Source organism: Miniopterus natalensis, chromosome 18 (assembly GCF_054644295.1).
Source record: "Miniopterus natalensis isolate mMinNat1 chromosome 18, mMinNat1.hap1, whole genome shotgun sequence".
In the NCBI taxonomy this organism is placed as follows: Eukaryota; Metazoa; Chordata; class Mammalia; order Chiroptera; family Miniopteridae; genus Miniopterus; species Miniopterus natalensis.
The window spans coordinates 28,383,195-28,403,757 of record NC_142098.1 but is presented as its reverse complement, the minus strand read 5'-3'; the positions used below and the strand labels follow the sequence as shown (position 1 = coordinate 28,403,757).

The following is a 20,563-nucleotide window of genomic DNA, read 5'->3' as shown; positions in this document are numbered from 1 at the left end:
TTTACGGGAGGATATGCAAATACTACCCCATTTATCTAAAGGACTTGAGCATCCTTGGATTTCGGTATCTGGGGGGGTCCTGGGAGCAATCCCCCGCAGATACAGAGGAACCGCTGTACTCATGCACCCCCATGCACCATCTGCAGCTCCACCTTGGCCCACTCTGTTTCTTTTGCATGGATGCCCTTCCCACCCCTTCATCTGACTGGTGAGCACCTGCTCAGTCATCTGTACTCAGCTCATATTCCCTTCTCCAGGAAACTTTCCCTGGGCTCCCGGGCTTGCTCAGGGCTCTCCTCTGGGAATACCTCCCCCACCTCAGGCCCCGTGCTATCTCTATCAGTGCAGAGAGCACACCAGATTTTTATTGTCTGTCTCTTCCATCAGACCGAGAGCCCCTCCAGGGCAACATGCAGGGACCCAGCAATGACCTGGCCCTTGCCCAGCCTTGGCATCTCCCGTCTGTCTTGTGGAACTAAGACAAGGAGCTGGGGTTTGTACATGAAGGAGAGACGAGCAGGGCATGACCTGAAGTGGGCACTCAGGGCTCCAGACCGCTTACCAGGAGGACAGTGGGTGGGGGACAGTGGCCAGTGAGATCCCTGAGGTTCCCAAGGTGCTCACACTAGCCCTTGGACACTGAAAGGGCTGAGACAATAGACTGCCACGTGCCTCTGAGAAGGAACCAGAAGATTGAGCCAGCTCAGGTGACCTTGAGATAATTGCAGGGCTGACCAGGGGCCCATCCCCCAGTGAGGGCAGCCAAGCAGAACCAAAAGAAGCTTCTGGGGCCTGGGAGTCCAGAACAAAGGGGTAGGGTGGGAAGGGTCACAAGGTGTCTAATCCCTCTCTGTCCTCAGAGCTTCCCATGGTCTCCCCTGAGTCCTTCCCACTGCACATTTGGTTAATTTCTCTCAGGCTGGAGGCTAGGCCAGGACCCTTCAGCTGCACCCAGTCTTGTCTGTCACAAGCTGAGTGCCTGCGTCAGGGTCACCCCAGGCACCCCAGCCTGGAGCAGTGCAGTGTGGGGAGGTTGAGGGGTCTCATGTGTGTTAAGCTCCTACTATGTGCCTGCTGTAAGCACATAACTCATTATTCCACTCCCTCTATTCTGAAGAGGACATCATCCCCACGTCACACACTGAGGCACAGAGAGGTCGAGTGGCTTGCCCAAGGTCACACAGCCAATAAGTGGCAGAACCAGGAAGGTCTGGATTCTTCTTCAGGCCTGAAGACCTTCACCTGCTCTGAGAAAACCATGCCTTCCTCATGCCTCAAAATATGCTGGAGGGGAGTAGGGAGCAGCAGAAGCTTTGAACAGTTATCATTGCCCTGGGGGGCATGTGGGCTAGTCACAGAGGTCACATGCACTGAAGAGCAGGCTTCAAACCTCTTCCTGCCATTGAACAACTGCCATCAGGACTCCAACCAGTTGTGAGGGCTCCCAGTGGAATGAATAAACTGAACTAATGAAGGAATGTATGGACCCTGGCCCGGAGCCTTCTCAGACACTCCCCAGCCTTGCTCCAGGCTGCCTCTAAGCTCTGGAGTCCGGCAGATGGCATTCTATATACCAGTCCCCACTCAGCCACTTCTACCTGTGTGACATTGGGCGAACACTTTACTTCCCTACCTACCATCACTGAATAGGGATGCTTGTTCCTGAAACTATGGACATATTGCAGGCATCTGTGCCCATAAGGGCTCCCCTTCTTCGGTGTGAGTGATAGGAAGACAGGCACACCTCTATTAGTGAACATGTACGCATTCCCACACAAATGCAAGGCCTCTCGTTCCAGGCAGGGGACCCTCCAGGGACCTGCTCCTGCCAATGAGCTTGGGATGTTCTGGCCAGATCATCCACAGTGGAGAGAACAGTGAGGCCCACTAAGTAGCCCAGCCTCAGCAGAGAGGTGGGGAATCATTCAGAGTCAAGTTCACAGGATGTGCCTTCCTCACCTCACCCTTAACAAGTCAGGGAGTCTTGAAGTCTTCCACAGCCACCCCACCTGGGTTGATTTCCAGCCCCTGTGGAGGGAGCAGGACAGAGACACCAGCCCTGGGCCTGACTCAAGGTTCTTGTTTGGCCATGAGAACTGGGGCAGAGTATGGTCCCTTGGGCAGCCTCAGTTTCCCTTACACACAGTGGGGTGATTGAAACCTCAACCAGCTGGGCAATGCCAGGCCCCCGCGCAGGAGAGGAATCTGGATAACACCTGGGAGGGGTTCATGTCTCCCTTCTGCTGCTGGGACCCCCAAGCAGGCCCCAACCTACACTTACCCCCTCTGACTCAGCTGGCTATATCTGGACCCAAACCTTAGGATAGTCAAGGCCACACACTAGGGAGTGACAGTGAGCCCCACTTTGGGAACCCTGCCTACTCCTGCAGCCCCTCCCCTCCCAGGAGGAAGCACAGAGTTCACAGTCTTGATCTATCAGGAAATAGTCTTTATTACAAAAATCTGCCTGTAAACAAATAGCCACTGCACTGAACAGCCACCCTCCAGGGCATGCACACCCGGGTGGAGAGAAAGGCAGAGTCCTCTCCCCACACACAGATCTGTCCCATGAGCTGGGCTCGGGCAGCTGTTTGGGATGCACATGGGCCTGCCCAAGCACCTCTTCGGGCCCAGCCCTCGATGGCCAGTGGAAGCCACCTCCCTGGGCAGCACTGTCTGTCCATGACCATGAGGTGGGGGACACCAGAGTCTGAGCCAGCCCTGAGGCACCCAGGGCAGTTTGCTGGGCCAGCCCACCAATCTGTCCAAGTGTCTGAACAAAATAATGAGTGCCCTTGAGGCCTAGAGCACTGAGAGGTCGTGGCAAGACTTGGACTTGGCACGAAAGGCCATCTTGCGGCTGTTGCGTGCTACAATGCGGCCCAGGAAGCGCTTCGCCTTCTTGCCGAGGCTCTCTCGCCGCATGGTACCCGCTTGCCGACGGGCGTTGGCCTCTTTGCTGTCCCTGCGCAGGCGTATCTGGCGCACGACTCCCTCGAACAGTGCCTGGACGTTGTGGTGCAGTGCAGCCGAGGTCTCAATGAACTTGCAGTCGAAGACCACCGCACAGGCCCGGCCCTCTGGTGTAGGTAAGGACAAGCACAAACCAGTAAATAAAGGGAAGGTGCATGAGGAACCCACTCAAACCCTGGCCACCTCATGGCAGCTACCACTCAGGAATCTATGGGTAAGGGACAGTGGAGCTCTGGTTCCTCCTCAGAAAGAGAGACCCCAACCCCACTATGGAGGGTCTCGGGCACTGCTGGTCCTGGGTGTAGGAGTTTAAGGAGCTCACAAAGGCCTGCAAAAGCAGACTCATTTATTGAAATAATTTGAAGGCTGATCTGTAAATGGAAGTGCCACAGTAGTCAACACAGGAGACTGAGAACTTTGTTGGACAACGTTATATCATCATGAATGGAATGGTGGGTATGTAACCAAGTCATTGCTAGATTCCTCTGAGGGGCTCAGTTCCGGGGACCACAAAGGAAGATACTCAGCCCAAGAGAGGAGGCTCCTCCCCAGGGGCAAGCCTACTTCAAGACTGGTCCAGGCCTGAGATCCAGGCTCTGACCTCCTGGCCTGGTTCCATGTACTCTCCTCGCTCCTTGTCTGTCAGGCCAGGGCCACAGAGGACAAGAGAGGAGGGCCCTGAGGTGACCCTGCTGCCTCCACTTCTCCTAGCGCATTTGGTCCTTTCCCCAGGACTCTCAGGTTTTTGGGTGTCTCGGAGAGCAGCTCTCCCCTTCTCCCCCGACAAGTTTTCTTCCTGAATATTTTTAGCTACTAATGATCCCCAGGGACTCAAGCTGAGTCAAGACTGAGTGGACCACAGCCCAGCCAGGATCTCCCTCCCTTTCTGACCCACACCCTGCTCACCATCCAAGGAGACCTCACGAGAGCGCACCAGGTCGCTCTTGTTGCCCACTAGGATGATGGGCACGTCGTCTGTCTGCCGTGCCCGCCGCAGCTGGACCCGCAGCTCTGAGGCCTTCTCGAAGCTGCCCTTGTCCGTCACTGAGTACACGATGACATATGCATCCCCCATGGCCATGCAGTGGCCTGGCAGCCAGTGGCCCCCATCCTAAAGAAGACACACACACACACACACATATCTAGCCAACAGTTCTCATGCCCCAGCCACAAGGCTGTTACTCCCAGCAGTCTCCTATTCCCCAGCTCACCCCTCCTACCCTGCCCTGGGTCTCACCCTGCATCCTACCTGCTCCCAAATGTCATAGACCATGAGCGATGCCTCTTCTCCATCCACCACAATAGAGCGATCATATGTGTGCCCTGGACAGGAGACCAGTGGTCAGGTTACTTGCTGGCTGCCAAAAGCCTCCCCCACCCCCCATGCACTAGGTTTCCTACTCTGGCCACACACATCCCTTTCCCAAGCTAGCAATGTCCTAGGTGGCCATTCCTGTGCTCCCTGCCCACCTGTTGCTGGGCTCCAGGGTGGTTCTAACCACAGTGGCCTGAGTTAGAATAATGACAGTCACATCCTCTGGGGGCCTTGGTTGGTGACCTAAGGCACCTCCCCTAGAAACTCCCTCTGGCTGTGTTCGGGTCAGTCCTGGCAGGAAGGGATGTCCTGTCCCCATTCTAGGGTAATCATATGTATGCCCTGGGCCTTCTACTCAGCATTTCTTCTTCTATCATGGGTAGGTAGAGGCATGATTCTGAAAGCACCTTCAGAATCCCTTGGTATTTGCCGCTTTTATTCCAGGTCCCCAGCCCTGTAGGCCCCAGCCCTAACCCTGGGATCTCCCCTCCTTTGAATAGTCAGTCCCAGCCCCTCACCTGCAGCCTCGGCTTCAGGCCCGTCCTCTAAGCCACCGAAGATCCGAGCCAGAGCGCTCTTGCCCACGCCAGGCGCCCCCAGCAGCAGCACCTTGTAAACACTCTCCTCTGAATCGCTGCCCCCTGAGCTGAGAGAGTCAGAGGAGCTTTCGGGCCAGTCCAGCCTCGGACCCTGGGTCCTGGTCCCGGCCGCCGCGGTCGCCAGCGCGCTGGGAGCCAGCGCCGCCTGCAGGTCGCGCTCGTCCACCGGCATGCTCCGGCGGTGCAGGGGCGGCGCGGGGCCCCAGGGCGTGCTGCCCCGACGGCGCTCGCGCTCCCGGCCCCCGCCGCGGCTCCCTCCCGCTGCGCTGCCGCCGCCGTTCAGAGTCATCACGTCGGAAGCCGTCTGGGGAAGAATCGGGATGGCCTCGTAAGCCACGGTAGAGATGGAGAGGGCAGCTGGACCCCGGGCCCGGACTCTGGCAAGATGCTCGGACCGACGACCTGCCGTGGTCGCATCCCAGTCCTGAAGGTCCTCGCGCCCTGCCTTGTGACCCATCCTCCTGACTTGTCCATTAGCAACCCTGCCGGAGCGACCACCCCCATCGCGCTCTGCCAGGACACTCACCCACTCGCGCGGAGACACGGTCAGGACAAGGTCCCGTGCTCCTATCGCAGACCCAGGCTCGGACGCTCAATGCTGTCACAGTCGGTGCCTTCTCTGTCCGCACTGAGTCCTGGCTCCAGAGCCGCCTATTTAAGCCTCTGTCCGCCCCCGCTCTCGCCCCCGTCCACGCTGAGGCCGTGGCTGACGTGTCGGTCCCCCTCTCCCCAGGAGGGATCCCACACCCTCCTCCCAGGACCTCACACCCACAGAGACCCCGCCCCACCCGCCAGGGCGGAGCAGGGACAGACTGCAGACAAAGCCAGGGTCTGAGAGAGAGAGAGAGAGAGAGAGAGAGAGAGAGAGAGAGAGAGAGAGAGAGAGAGAGAGAGAGAGAGAGAGAGAGATGTGGGAGGCAGGGAAGGAGGGGGAGTATGTGAATGGGGCTGGGAAGGTAGGGGGCGTGCAATCATGGGTGGGGGCAAGGTGCCAACTCCCCTCTGGGGAAGAATCAGGTCTGGCCCTTTAAAAGTAAATTCTCCCTTCCCTCTTGCCCTGGCCTGGCCTGTCGCCCAAGCAAGCAGAGCATTTACAGGCTGGACAGACTTCACCCTCTTCCGCTCATTGACACCCATTCCTTGCTAACCTGTATCTGAGCTAGAATTTAGGGGTCCTGAACCCAGCTTCTAACCTCAACACCAAGTTCTTCCCACTCGCCTTCCCGCCATGGGGAGTTGAAGTTTCTACCTGATGAGCCTGCCCTTCAGGGTAAGGATGGGTGTCACCCCATAAGCCCCTGTGGGCCCTTGGAGAGCCGTTTGGGGGAGGGGACAAGGAAGGGAGGTTCAAGCTTGAACCCTGGGGAGGAAACACAGGCCCAGATTCAGGGAAAGGATGAACTCAGCACCACCTCACCACCCAGCACCCTCCAGACAGCTGCCAGCAACTCTGCTAAAAATACCTGGCCCCGGCCCTGGCCCTGGCTCCAGCCCTGGTCATCCTGTTCCTGGGCTGGAGGTTGCCCAAAGTTGGGGAAATCCTGGCAGGCAGGTGTCAGATGCCAGCAGGAGCAGATAGGGGTGGAACTGGACCAGAAACTGGATTAGGTCTGGATCTAGCCACTTTAAGAGCCTTCAATGTCTCCCTCCTTCCCCCTAGTCCCAGTCTGGACCTGCCTGTTCAGGGTACATGCAACGCCTGGAGGTTCAGACTCCCATCCAGGAGCACAGATGCAGGGGGAAATGAGGAGAGCTCTTAGCCACCACTTGGTGCCACTACTGCCCAGAGCTCACCTCCTCTTCAGACCTAGGGTAGCGGTGGGACACAGAGGGGAGAGGTAATGAGGAGACTTGGTTTCTAGTACTGACTCTGCCTCCAGGTTCCCGGGTCTTGCCTCCATCTCAGTCTCTGGGTGCCCAGCCATAAATTGGGCATGAGCTATTCCCCCTTGTTTATATATCTGGGGTGTGTGAGGATTGGGGCCAGGCAGGCTGTGAGGCACTTTATGACAGGGATGTACTATAAGACTCCGATATTTGGGTTGTGACAAGTGTGGCAGAAGTGGGGGCACCCATTCAGAGCTCAGGTGACATTACAGATGGATGGATCCTGGTGGGCTGTTGTAGGTTGTCATGGAAACTTGGTAGGGATCTCTGGCTGCTCCATCAGTTTCCTTGGCAACATTTGAGAGGGGCTTGGAGTGAGGAGGGCCTGGCTAAGGTGTTGGTGGGTCCTGCAGGCTCCTCTTGTTCTTGATGTCTCCAACGTAAGTAAGGGCCGGACTGTGGGGTAGCCTGAAGGGTCTTGGAGGCCTGGACAACCCAAGCTGGCTCTAGCTTCCCAGACTAGGTCCAATGGGAAGAGGGAGTCATGGATCAAGCCTCATGTCAGAGGACACAAGTCTCAAGGACCAGCAAAACACTTACCATCAGGATCCCGGCTGGGCTGTTTATGGCCCCTCCTATCCACCCCACACATGACTTTGCCATTGAAAAGAGCTCCTGTATGTCCAGCAGAGTGGGTAAGGGGTGGGGGGTACCTGTGACCCTTCCCAGCAGGGAGCCATGCAAGGAATTGGGACTGGGATTCCCCCCCTGGTAATCTGAGCTTTTGACCTCAGCAGTGTTTCTTCATTGCCATGGGAACATATCCACATTGGGCCACTCAGGCCCCAGGCATTCCCCAACAGGCCAGGCACACTCACTTGAAGCCTCGGTACTGCCAGGGGCCCCAGGAACCATGACCAGGACATGACCTTCAGATACCCCACTCCCACCTCCTGGTCCTCCCAGCTTTCTGAACAGCCCCACCTTCAAATCCCAGCTCTGCCCCTCACTAGCTGTTTCACCTCTGCCCATTTATCTTGGCTAAGCCTGTTTCCTCCTGTGTAGAATAGGGATGTTGTCTTGGTGGGGGTGTTATAAGACATAAATAAAATAAAGTGGTTGGCACATGTTTGGCATATAATAGTATCTCAATAAGAACCTTTTTTTTTCTTCCATATTTGGTTGGACAGGGCAGGTTGAGTGAATCTGTGGGCCCTGTCCTGTTTCTTCTTTCCTGCTTCTGCTGTTCTCTCCAGAACAGTGGTCCTCCCAGGACAGGGGCAGATACCTCTCCTCTGTCCCCCATACCCACCTTCTTTCTGTGGGACCACCACCCTTCCCCCTCCCTTGGATAGCAAATGTTGCAAAGGGGACTTGGCTGGGCTTCAGTATCCTCAGGTCTCCTCACACAAGAGTCCCCACACCTCAGTTCCTCTGCTCTGTTCAAAGGCTCAATTCATTTATTCATTCCACTGACCTCTACTAAGTACCTACTGAATGCCCTCAGACCCTTGTGCTGGGCATGATGATAAGCAAAAGCCCACATAGCTGGGCATGTTCATATATGTCACCTAGTCCCTGGGTCAATCTCACCTAACTATGATTTGTTGTTCTCAATTTGTAAACATGTTAACCAAGGCCTGAGAAGTCATAGGCCAGAAACAGCAGAGCCAGACACACCTGGTAGAAGGCTTTAGAGACCTAAAACTTCACCCCACCCCCACCCAGTACCCATGTCCTTAGATAGCACCTGGGTTCCAGAAAGTTCCCTGGGCACTAGCCCAAGATTCACAGATGGTGTCCCCGCAGGCAGCCAGGGGCCAGACACAGATGAGTCAAGACTGACAAGCGGACTGATGTGCCAGCTGTGACATGATCAGCTTCATATCCCTTGCCCACCATGGCCTGGATGCCAGGAAGACCAGCAGCTGAATGACTCAGTGACACCTGCCTCCCCCATGACCTCCCACACCCAGCTGAACAGACACTACAGACACCTTGAGATCAGGGCTGTCAGTGCAGAGGTATACACGTGGTGAAGCTTACAGCCAGGTATTGGTGGCTGGGAAAGCTCCCTGGGGCCTGAGAGGCCCTAGCTGGTCACCCTGCCTCTCTGAAGCACTGAGCTTCTCCATATGTGAAAATGGGGGACACAACGCCTGGAAGATCACCTGAAAGGGGCCCAGATCCATTTTAAATCTCCACAGAGCAGTCCCAAGCGATTGTCATGACTAACCCTACATAACACCTGAAGAAGCTGGGCGACATGTGCTGAGACTTCACCTCTCTGAGCTTGGGCAGCCAGATCTTAGTCACTGGATGACGAAGCCACGCCCTCCTGGAATTAGGGGCTGGGGGTGGGCATAGGGCCTTCCATCCAGGCAACAGCGCCCCCTGCCAGCTAAGCCGTACCTGTTAAACTGCTTAGGTTCCTCCTTACTCCCTAGCTGGAGGTCTAGGGGAGTAAATTATTGTACAAGCTCATTTCCTCATCTGAAAAATAGGGATAATAAAGAATAGCAACTGCCATGCAGAGCTGGATTAAGAATTGCCCAACTAGGTAGTATACATAAAGGTCCTCTCAGGACAGGCTCAGTGTTGTCAGCCAGCTCTGAAAAACAGATTTGCCAAATTCCCAGGCTGCCTGTTGAGGCCTCCGGAGGTCTCTGCCCACAGTCACCGCTGAGCCTCAGCAGGGGTGAGGTGGGCAGGGCAAGGCTTCTTAATTTCATTTATCCTCAGAGAAAGAAACCAAGGCAGGGAATTGTGTATTACGGCTCCTAACTGACTGATCCGAGGTCTAAGCCCCAAAGTCTGTCCTGGTGACCAACTGTGCTCTGGCCACAGGGCCAGGGAAGGCAGAGGCCCTAGACCTGGAGTGCCACACACCTCCAAGGAGGCTGGTGGAGAATGTACTTCAAGTTTCTTTCATCAGAGAAATCAGTTGTCACTGCCCTGACCAGGGGACTAGACAGAGCATCACCAACAATGTAACAAGCTGGCATCACACACCTCCTGAAGGGTACACACCTATAGCATCCTCGGGCAAGGTTCTCATTAAAAACTCAAACCTGTCCTAGCCAGTTTAGCTCAGTGGTTAGAGCATCAGCCCGTGAACTGAAGGGTCTCGGGTTTGATTCCGGTTGCAGGCTCGATCCCCAGCCCGGGTTAGGGCATGTTCAGGAGGCAATCAACTGATGTCTGTCTCTCTGTCTCTCTCTCCCCCTTCCACTCTCTCTGAAAAGCAATGGAAAAAATATCCTTGGGTGATGATTAAAAAAGAAAAGCCCAGACAGTGTGGCTCAGCGGTTGAGCATCGACCTATGATCTAGGAGATCGCAGTTCAATTCCCTGTCAGGGCACATGCCCAGGTTGCAGGCTGAGTCCCCAGTGGTGGGCGTGCAGGAGGCAGCTGATCAATGACTCGCTTTATCATTGATGTTTCTCTCTTTCTCCCCCTCTCCCTTCCTCTCTCTGAAGTCAATAAAGATATATTTTTAAAAACACACACAAAAACTCAAACCTGAACTCAATCAACTTCTAGTTTACAGGAAACAGCAGACAAAGGAACAAATTAGACTTCTGGAGGACAACTCATCTGGACTTTTCAAAAAAGTCAGTGTCAAAAAAGATAAAAAGGTGTGGGTTGGGAAGAAGAGAGATAACAACCAAATGCAAATACATGAACCTTGACTGGAGTCTGATTAAGAAAACAACTATGAATGATGTTTTAGAGAAATTCACATATGATGGGATATTAGATGGTGTTAGAGAATTGTTCATTTTTGGCCAGATAATAGTACTGTGGTGACACAGGCTTACTCTTAGGAAACACAGGATAAAGTACTACTTAGATATGAAGGATCATGTGTCTGCAGGTTACTGTTAAATATATTTTTATTATACATACACACATAAATAAAGCCAACGCTGCACCATATTAACAACTGTGGAATCCAGGTGGTGGGTATATAGATGTGTTCACTACACTACTCTTTCCAATTTTTTGGTATACTTGCAACTTTTCCTAATCAAACCATTGGGAGAAATGTTTTTAATGAACTGAATCTCATTAACCTGGCCTGTATAGGCACTCACTATCACACACACACACACACACACACACACACACACACACACACACACACACACCCCACCCCCACCCCCACCCCCCACCAGTGACCACACCAAGATGAAAAACTTGGAGGCATGCTGGGAAATGAGTATAAATTAAGGGTTTATTACAAAATGTAAAGTGTGAGTTTCTTATTGTCAGTGGTTCAAGAAAACAAGACCATGAGTCCTGAGTGAGGCTGAGGGTGAAAAGCCAGGCTCAGGAGCGGGCTGACAGGCACTGGTTCACAACCTCCAGCAGGTGGGTATTCTCCAGGGCAGCTGCCACCCGCTCCTTATCTGCAAGTTGCTTGTTTACTGGACAGGAAAGAGGGAGTGGTAAAATATATATATAACCCCACCAACAAAGCCCCCCCTACCTCCCTCCTAGAACCCCAAGCCTTGATCTGGCTATCACAACCACCTGAGCTCACACCTGGAATCCCTCCCACCTGGCTGTTCATCTCTGACTCCTGTACTATAAAACCTGACACATCCTGGTCCTGTGTAGTTAGGAAAGGGAGAGAACAGGAATAGGGGAACATAGTAAGCAAAGGAGAATCAAGTCAGTCTAGGCTGCCACCTCCACTGAGGAGTCACCCACCCAGCAGCGTCCCACTTGCCCCACAAGCCACCATGGCAAGGGGGAAGCTTCAGGGCCAATGCCTCAACACCAGCCCACACTTACCTGCATGCTCTGAGGCATGGGTCCCTGGTGTAATGTGCACGTCCATCTGGGAGGGAGACAAGCAGAGCCTGAGCACTCAACCATATGTCTACCCTTTCTTTTCTCTCCCCCACTCACCACCTCCTAATCATGCCTCTGAATTCTGGCCCTTGCAATACACCCCAAACCCCACCCATAGCCACTCCATTTCCATACAAAGGACTGACCAACTGTGGTTGACTTAAAGGCCTGCCTGTGCCCCATCCCTGCTCCAAAGCTATCTACAGCTCCCTACTGCCCTTCCTAACACACTCCTCACTACTCTTCACTTTCCAGCTCAGCCTTTATTCTTGTCGTCCTCCCAGTTTCATCTCTGTTAGTTGGGATCCTTCCAGGTCTCACTCTGATGTCCATGTTCATGCTCTTCATGTCGTCCTCAGTAGTAGATAATTACACTTGGCCCATATCCAGCACTCAATTCTAACTTACCTTGAAACGCTGGGGAAGAGATCGCAGAAGCTTAACTTTGATGGACAGGCCAATAAGGGTAGCCATGCTGCAGTGAGGAATGGTGGGTGTGAAGGCTACGGCCACTGTGCTCTCGGGGTCGCTCACCTGGTTGGAGGTGGGATGTCAGAAGTCTTGGCCCTTTCAGCCCAGAATCCCTCTTAGTTCGTTGCTTCAGGCAAGTCGTCTAACCTCTATGGGCCTCAGTTTCTTCATCCATAAAATAGGCGCAACAATCCCCCCTCCCGAAGATCCCCGGAGGAGTCCCTGAGCTGAGAGAACCGCAGAGGTGAACCTTTCTGACTCCCCAACAAGTCGTTCCCCTCGGACGCTACATTGACTCACCTGAACCCGGACTTGCTCTACTACGTTCAACTCTTCCAGCGTCAGTGGATGCTCCGGATCATTGATGGAGCGAATCAGATGTGGCAAGTGAAGGAAAGGGGACTCTGCGCCTCTGCCCACTCAGAACCCTCCGCCAGGAATGCCTGGCCCTGACACAGCCCCATCCCCATCACTTCCCCCACACAAGCCTCCCAGGCCCCCCGCGAAGCCGCCCGCGCCCGGCGGTGGCGGATATCGAAGATCTCGCGCGCATCGATGCTGTCGGGCACCTGCTCGTCCTCCTCGCCGGCGGTCACCTGCCGCTCCCCGGAGCGCTCGTAGATGAGGGGGTTGGCGTTCTCCAGGAGGCCGCCTCCCACCCCGCCGCCGCCCACCATCGTGAAACCGCTGCAGGCCGGCGTCTGCGCGCACGTCCGCTTGTAACGGCGCACTTCCGGGGAACGGGAAGGGGCGGGGTGGGCGGGGCGGGGCGGGGCGGGGCGGGGCAAGGCGACGGGGTCGCGCGAGGGACACGCAGCCCCGCCTCCACGCGGACCAGGTAGGGTGCTACGCTCCCAGCAGAGGCACAGAGAAGGCGGCGCTGGACTGTGCGAGCCGGAACGTGCTGGACCAAGGCCGCTTCTCGGGGGCGCTGAAGACCGGCCTGAAACTGGGCCTGGCGTGTCTTCAGCCATCACTTCCTCTGGGAAGTCTGCCCCTTAGGCTCGGCGGGCGCTCCTGAGTAGAGGGGGCCCCCTACTCTGCATAGTCACTGTGCCAACCTAACAGGGCCAGTGCCATTGGCTAAGGGCCGTGTGTGTGTGTGTTCTTACAACTGGAAACTGTGTGGGAGTGATAAGGTTCCCTGAGAGTCTAACTTGGGATGTGAGATATCCGATCGCCTTTCTCATGAGAAATTTACACCCATTCATTCGGGCAGCACATGTATGTGGGCTACTCTCTGTTCCAGGCCTGTTTGGGTACAGGGATATAGTGGTGAATGTCAACACATGCAACCTCAGGAGGATAGTATCCAAGGCTCTCATAACCTTGAGACCTCCCTGGAAGATTGAACCCCATCCCAGCTTCCTCGGAGCCTGTTGCCTGTAACTTGGTGCAGAGGGGCCTTAGGGAAAGACCATGTGTGAGCAGGGACTAAGGGTGGCTAGAAGTGAATCTGGGCCCAGGATCTGGTTCTGGCCACAGCACAGCCCCAGGACTGCCTGCCTGCCATGACCACCAGGTGTCTACAGTACACTGGCATGGGTGAGGGGGTCCTGAAACTGCTGAATCTGACCCTGCCTCCCACCTCTATGTCTGAAGACTGCCTGTACCTCAACATTTATACACCTGCTCATACCCACAAGGGCTCCAACCTGCCTGAGAGTACCAGGCCACAGCCAGCTGGAGTGTGGAAGACATTTTTGCAAGATTAAAAAGGACAAGATCAGGCTGGGCCCCACAGCTTGCTCTGTCTGGTCCATGAAAGTGCTTCTTACCCAGTGTGGGCGGCTGACCTCTGGGCACAGGGTCACAGAACCCTGGTTACTCCCAGAGGTGGGCTTTGCCATGTGTCCACACATACCCACCAAGGAGCCAGTAGCTTATTCCCTCCTTCACATAAGCATTCATTCATTCTTCCAACCAGCCAGCCAGCAAACATTTATTAAAAATAAATAATTGGCATTAGTTGCCAAGCCTGCCATGGGTCTTCTCTTGTTAGACATGTTCAGTAAGTCCTGCTGCAAAGCTGTGGAAGGGCAGATGTCAGTGGAAGTTCACCTCCCCAATACCCCATTGAGCTTAGGCCCCATTCTCCCTTCCTCACCTCCACTCCCTCCCCACCCTCTCTCCTCCCCCTTGGAAGGGAGTCCTTTGGGGAATGTTGCCCACATGTGGCTCTCAGCAATGCTTTCATATCTATAAGTGGCCAAGAGAAAACCTACGCACCAAGAGCCTGGGAGCTCTGAGATCTCAGCCACGGAGGCTACCAACTACTGAGAATGTAAAGTCTCAGTCCTGCCCTAGCCATTTTGGCTCAGTGGTTAGAGTGCTGACCTGTGTACTGAAGGGTCCTGGGTTCGATTCCAGCCAAGGGCACATACCTCAGTTGCAGGCTTGATCCCTGGCCCTGGTCAGGGCTTGTGCAGGAGGCAACCAATCTCATATTGATGTTTCTTTCTCTCTCCCTTCCTCCCTCCCTCTCTCTTTCTCTCTCTCCCCCCTCCTTCCCACTTTCTGAAAAGCAACGGAAAAAATATCCTTAGGTAAGGATAAATAAATAAATAATAAAGTCTCAGTACCCACCCAGTACCCACTAGATTAAATGTTATGTATAATTGAATTTAAACAACCCGCCCACTCACTTATCTGTGTCCCACAGAGGTGACCAACTGCATTTTTTGTAAGAAGCAGGAATGGGCTCATCCATGGGCCCCTGGAGCCTGAGCCAACTGCATGGTGGCCAGGATAACCAGATGGGTTCCTCTGTCACCTGCCTCCTGGAATTTGCCTTTATTCTTAGTGGTTCTGCAGATACAATAGGGCCAAAACTTACATGATCATAGCAACCCAAGATGTTGATGTGGGATGTTTCCTGGAAGTAGGATTGAGGGACCAGAAGGTCCAGGCATGTCTAGAAGACACTCTTGCTCCCTGTGCCTCTCCATCCAGGGAGGTCTCCTCTTGCCTTTTGGAATTCCCCTTGTCAATCACCTCACCCCATCACCCACTCTACTGAGAATCCCCCAATTCACTGTGGGCATCCACGTGATCAGTTTTCCTACTGACCTCATTGTTTTCCCTAAACTTTTCCTTCCCCTCCCCAAAGAAATACCCTCTCTCAATTTTATTCCAGTGTGCGGTTACCAAATTGTGTTCACTTGGCCTCTCTGTTCCACCAAAGCACTTTCTCTCTGTCACTAAGAGGCTGTATCATAGACCCTGGACCCCCTCCATGCTCCTAATTTTGATCAACTTGACCTCTCCATGCACTAGATTTCCCAAGAGGAAAGTCCCCCTTCTTTCCCTCCACTGCATTTAAGCCCAACCACAGAGCCTCTTGAAATTGGGCTTAAAAAAGGAAGATTCCTGCACTGCCCTCTCTGGCCACCTGATGGCAGACACGAATAACCTTAAATCTAGGCTTTGCAAAGAACTTTCCTTACAGTGAACATAGGCTGGTGCATAATGCTTCCCCTGCATCCTGAAAGCGTATATTGAGCAATTGTGGCATGCATGTATCAGTATGTTTTTCAGTCCTGCAGATGCACAATATACTTTCCAAAAGTGGGTTCCCAGGACTAGTTTTTAAGACTTGTCTCAGTAATTTTTTTTTTAACAGCTTTATTGTGGAATAATTTACATACAATTAAATTCACCCATTTTGCCCGACCAGTGTGCTTCAGTGGTTGAGACCTGACCCAGGAACCAAGAGGTTACCGGTCAGGGCACATGCCCAGGTTGTGGGCTTGATCCCCAGTAGGAGGTGTGCAGGAGGCAGCTGATCAATGACTCTCTCATTATTTATGTTTCTATCTCTCTATCCCTCTCCCTTCCTCTCTCTCTAAAAATCAATAAAAACATTTAAAAATCACCCATTTTAGGTATGTAATTTGATAGATTTTGGTAAATGTATAGGACACACAAACACCATCACATTAAGTTTTAGAACGCTTCTATTGCTCCAAAAAGTTAGTTCATGCCCCTTTGGCAGTCAATCATTGTCCTGACCCTAATCCCACAAACCACCAATTTGCTTCCTGTTACTATAGTTTGCCTTTCCTAGAATGTCATAGAAATTGAATCATTTTTTACTGGCTTCTGTCACATAGCATAATTTTTTTGAGATTCAACCAACAGTTCTCTTTGATTGCTGAGTAGTATTTCATATATGATGTGCCACATTTTATTCATGCAAAGTTGCTATGCACATTTTCAGATGAGTCTGTATGAAAGTATGCTTTCCTTTCTTTGGAGTAAATAGCTATGAGTGGAAAATTGCTGGGTCATATGGCGAGTATATGTTTAACTTTTAAAGAAAATGCCAAAACTGTTTTCCAAAGTGACTGTGCCATTTTTGCATCCCTACCAGCCATATATGAGGGGTCTAAATGCTCCATACCCTTGCCAACACTTGGTCTTATGTCTTCTACATTTGATTAATTTTAATGGGTGTGTAGTGGTATCTCGTTGTGATTGGTTCCCTGTTGCTCTCTGTCTCTCTCCACCCCACCCCCCACCCCACAGATCAAGGTTAAAGGAGAGGATTCAGAAAGCTGCACTGGTTATTTTTGGCAGGAGAGGTTTGATCCGAAGGCACTCCAGCTCTAGGTGCCAGCTGGAACCCCAGGGGAGGACATGGCATCTTGTCTAGGCATGACCCTCGTCCTGTGCCTCATTGAGCCAGTACTCCCAACTGTTTGAATTAGCAAATATTTACTAGTGCCTCACACTCTCCGCCTATCCTCCCACCCTCTGCTCCCTGCCAACACTGAGGCTCAGAAGCTAGTCTTGCCCTCCCTTGGGGTGGTGGGGTCTCCTAAGCCAGCTGGGAGACAAATACCCTGACAGACCCCTGCCCCATTGCCTTTGGTTCTACCCCTGCTTTCACACATAAAACTTTACTTCCACCCTGTGAGGTGGTTCCAATTATCATCAGTTTTATGGATGAAAAACTAAACCTAGAGTTGTGAAGTAACTTGTACAAGGTCACACAGCTTGCACTTGGTAGAGCCAGGATTGAAACACTTTTTTTTTAACACTCTCAAGTCATATCTCCTATAGATGAGGATTTGCATTGTTAATAGGAAGCTGCCTGCAAACCACCACCAACCCCCAGCCCAGGAGTCTCACATTCAATTCAGGGCAGTGCCCTGCTTCTGCCCTGTCACTTGAGAATCCTCCAAGAGAGTGGGCCTGCCCTGCCAGCGTGGCTCAGTGGTTGAGCATTGATCTATGATCCAGGAGATTGTGGTTTGATTCCCAGTCAGGGCACATGCCCGGGTTGCCGGCTCAGTCCCCAGTAGGGGGTGTGCAGGGGGCAGCCGATCAATGATTCTCTCATCATTGATGTTTCTATCTCTCTCCCCCTCTCACTTTCTCTCTGAAATCAATAAAGACATTTAAAAAAGAGAGAGTGGGCCTATATGAGAAAGTCACTCCCAACATACACCCTGGACTGACTGATGGCCCTGCCTCGAGAGCCCAGCAGCCATGCAGACTAAGGGGAACAAGTCAAGGGGAACCCACAAACTCAGGTGGATCAAGGCCTACAGGGCAGAGACTGGTGGATTCAGGGAGACTCCTTGTGACACTGTCACAAGAAAGGCCTGTGAGAAGTGTGAGGTATGACCACCAGGGGGTACTGCAGGATCAGATGTGCACACCTGGACTCAGTCAGGGAGACGAGGTCCTGGCAGCTGCTCCCAATAGACACAGATAAGAGTATCCATACCCAAGGCCAAAATTAGTTACATACACACACAGACACAAATAGGGTTCCAATCCAGTTCCACAATTTACTGGATGTGTATCTTTGAGCAAGTTATTTATCTTCTTTGTAGATCAATTTGGGGAGTAGTACCATCTTAATAATATTAAGTCCTTTCGTCCATGAATATGGGATGTTTTCCCATTCATCTATATCTATCTTGATTTCTTACAACAATGTTTTGTAGTTTTCAAAATATAAGCTTTGGATTTCTTTTGTTTGGGAGCCTCTGGGGCATAGGGGCCCTGGGAGTTATCAAGTCCACAGCTGAGCTGAAGCTGTGCATTCTTGGGCAGCCACCTGTGAATGGCACAGGCACACTAGCCAAGGCTTTCCCAGGGCATCCTGCCTGCATCCACTACCCAGGGCTTGTCTTGGCTACACTCCCCCACCTCTACCTCGTCTACCTCCTGGCACTGGCTCTAGGCCTCCTCATCTTGAATCACTGCTAGCCTGAAGCTCCAGAAGGTTCCTTGATAGTGCCATCCTGACATACACACTCTCCCCAGGTCTGCAGCTGCTACTTTTTTTTTTTTTTAAATATATCTTTATTGATTTCAGAGAGAAGAAGGGAGAGACAGAAAGAGAGAGATAGGAACATCAATGATGAGAGAGTCATTGATTGGCTGCCTCCTGCAAGCCCCCTGCTGGGAATCAAGCCAGTAACCTGGGCCTCTGCCCTAACCGGGAATCAAACTGCGATCTCCTGGATCCTAGGTCGATGCTCAACTGCTGAGCCACGCCCAGCTGGGCAGGAAAAGATTTTAAGCAGGGAAGTGACACAATCAGATGTGCAGCAGCATTAAGAAAGCAGAGGCAACTCTGGGAATGGCTATGCAGGAGAAAGCCTAAGGGATTGTCCCTCACCCAGGCCTTGGGGAGACTTGCCATGTATATCTCTGGGACAAAGGTCTTGCTCTCCCCAATCTAGAGCCCACAGAGTCTCTCTACTACTTCCAGGCTTGAGCCAATGCCTTAGACTGTTGTTTGGGACCCTGCACCATCCTCTTCAGCCTGATATCCCATGATGCCCACATATCGCACTGACTATGTTAGGCTAGTTCCTTTCACTGCTACACTGTGCCCAGCTCCCCAGCCTCAGGACAAGCCCTTCTCTCCCCCCCTTCTCCAAATTCTCCCATCCTTCAAGGTCTACTTGAAGCTACTTATGGGAAGTCCACCCAGGCCCCTATCATTTTTTAAAAATATTTTTTTATTGATTTCAGAGAGAGGAAGGGAGAGGGAGGGATACGAAGCATCAATGATGAGAGAGAGTCATTGATCAGCTGCTTCCTGCATGACACCCCCTGGGGATGGAGCCCGAAACCTGGGCATGTGCCCTGACCCAGAATCAAACCACCATCTCCTGGATCATAGGTCAGTGCTCAACCACTGAGCCACGCCGGCAGGGCCAGGCCCCTATCATCATACCCAGCTTGTCATACTGCTCAACCTTGAGCCTGTCCACATCGGCCCGAGGCCTTGGGCAGCTTATTTCTTACATGGAGTGAAAGTTTGATAACTTGGAATCTTCCCCTTCTTCCATACCCATCTCCCCCAGGGCCCCTCCAAAGCCTGGACACAGGGATGTTTCTCAATAAAAACATGTTGACTTGACCTGAGTTTCTCCATCTGCAAAATGGTTGGGTAAAGCAGATGGTGTCTTGATTTGAGCCCTTGGAGGAAGAGAGTGTTACTGCCTTGTCCTTGTTGGGCTAAGCCTGGTATGCTACACTCAGCCAAGGGGAGCTACAGCAAAGTTGCCTGGGATGTAAAATACTTGGCTTTTCTCATCATTGCCTCAAGTGCACCCCTCAAGACATCCACACTCTATGCTCACTTGTCCATCTTTTTAGGTCTTGGCGCTGCATCCAGACTCCTCACTCTCTGGCCTCTCTTGCAGCTCGACCTTGGCACACTCCAGCCTGTCCCACAGGTGTTTTGTTTGTTTTACGGGGTGTTCTGGTGGTAAATATACACTACATAAAATTTACCAATTTAACCTTTTAAATGTTCAGTTCAGTGGCATTAAGTACACTCACGCTGTTGTGCAACCAACATCACTATCCACCTCCAGAACTTTTTCATCACCCCAAACTGAAACTCTATATCCATTAAATAGTAAGTCCCTCCTCTCCCTTACCTCCAACCCCTGGTACCCACTATTCTACTTCCTCTCCTATTAATTTGACTATTCCAGGTATCACTCATATAAGTGGAATCATACAGCATTTATCCTTTTGTGTCTGGTTTATTTCACTTAACATAATGTCTTCAAGTTTCATCTGTGTTGTAGCATGTGTCAGAATTTCATTCCTTTTAAGGCTGAATAATATCCCACTGTATGTGCACACTACATGTTGTTTATCCGTTCATCTGTTGACGGATATTAGTGTTGTTCCCACCTTCTGGCTACTGTGAAGAATGCCATGCGCATTCATGTAGCGTCCCACAGACCTTATGTCTTAACCTACAGTGTTGATTAGGCTCTCTGTTCCTAGGGCTTCCTGAGTCTCTGAGACAACCGGAAGCTGCAGAGACCTGTGGGGTGAGGGGCACCCAATCCTCCATACCCCAGCATCTAAGCCCAAAAAGCAAAGGAACGGTTGGCCCTGGCTGGTGTGGCTCAGTGGTTAAAGCACTGGCCCTCCCAATGAAGGGTCTCAGGTTCGATTCCTTTTCAAGGGCACATACCTAGGTTGCAGGTTCTGTCAGGGTGTGTGGGAGGCAACCAATCTCTCTCTCTC

The 20,563-nt window shown here is 52.4% G+C and overlaps 2 protein-coding genes across 2 annotated transcripts; both read right to left on the bottom strand.

The window, feature by feature from the left end:
• Positions 1–2,434: 2,434 nt before the first annotated feature.
• Positions 2,435–5,498, bottom strand: RRAD (RRAD, Ras related glycolysis inhibitor and calcium channel regulator). The gene is made up of 5 exons (XM_087827200.1): positions 5,414–5,498; positions 4,807–5,191; positions 4,223–4,296; positions 3,880–4,084; positions 2,435–3,080 (listed from the first exon to the last, which is right to left on the bottom strand). The coding sequence occupies exons 2-5, from the start codon at positions 5,174–5,176 to the stop codon at positions 2,803–2,805; spliced, it is 927 nt and encodes a 308-aa protein (XP_087683326.1). The 5' UTR covers positions 5,177–5,191; positions 5,414–5,498; the 3' UTR covers positions 2,435–2,802.
• Positions 5,499–10,934: 5,436 nt separating this feature from the next.
• On the bottom strand, positions 10,935–12,723 carry CIAO2B (cytosolic iron-sulfur assembly component 2B). Its single transcript, XM_016213478.2, has 5 exons — positions 12,582–12,723; positions 12,347–12,426; positions 11,984–12,109; positions 11,516–11,561; positions 10,935–11,145 (listed from the first exon to the last, which is right to left on the bottom strand). The coding sequence occupies exons 1-5, from the start codon at positions 12,721–12,723 to the stop codon at positions 11,048–11,050; spliced, it is 492 nt and encodes a 163-aa protein (XP_016068964.2). The 3' UTR covers positions 10,935–11,047.
• Between the last annotated feature and the right edge of the window lie 7,840 nt (positions 12,724–20,563).

Coding starts and splice junctions, on each gene's coding strand:
- RRAD (XM_087827200.1), bottom strand. CDS start 5,176: ATGACTCTGAACGGCGGCGGCAGCGCAGCGGGAGGGAGCCGCGGCGGG. Junction 4,297..4,806: donor GCCTGAAGCCGAGGCTGCAG/GTGAGGGGCTGG, acceptor TCTCCTGTCCAG/GGCACACATATGATCGCTCT. Junction 4,085..4,222: donor TCTATGACATTTGGGAGCAG/GTAGGATGCAGG, acceptor TGTCTTCTTTAG/GATGGGGGCCACTGGCTGCC.
- CIAO2B (XM_016213478.2), bottom strand. CDS start 12,723: ATGGTGGGCGGCGGCGGGGTGGGAGGCGGCCTCCTGGAGAACGCCAAC. Junction 12,427..12,581: donor CGATGCGCGCGAGATCTTCG/ATATCCGCCACC, acceptor TTCACTTGCCAC/ATCTGATTCGCTCCATCAAT. Junction 12,110..12,346: donor TAGAGCAAGTCCGGGTTCAG/GTGAGTCAATGT, acceptor ACCTCCAACCAG/GTGAGCGACCCCGAGAGCAC.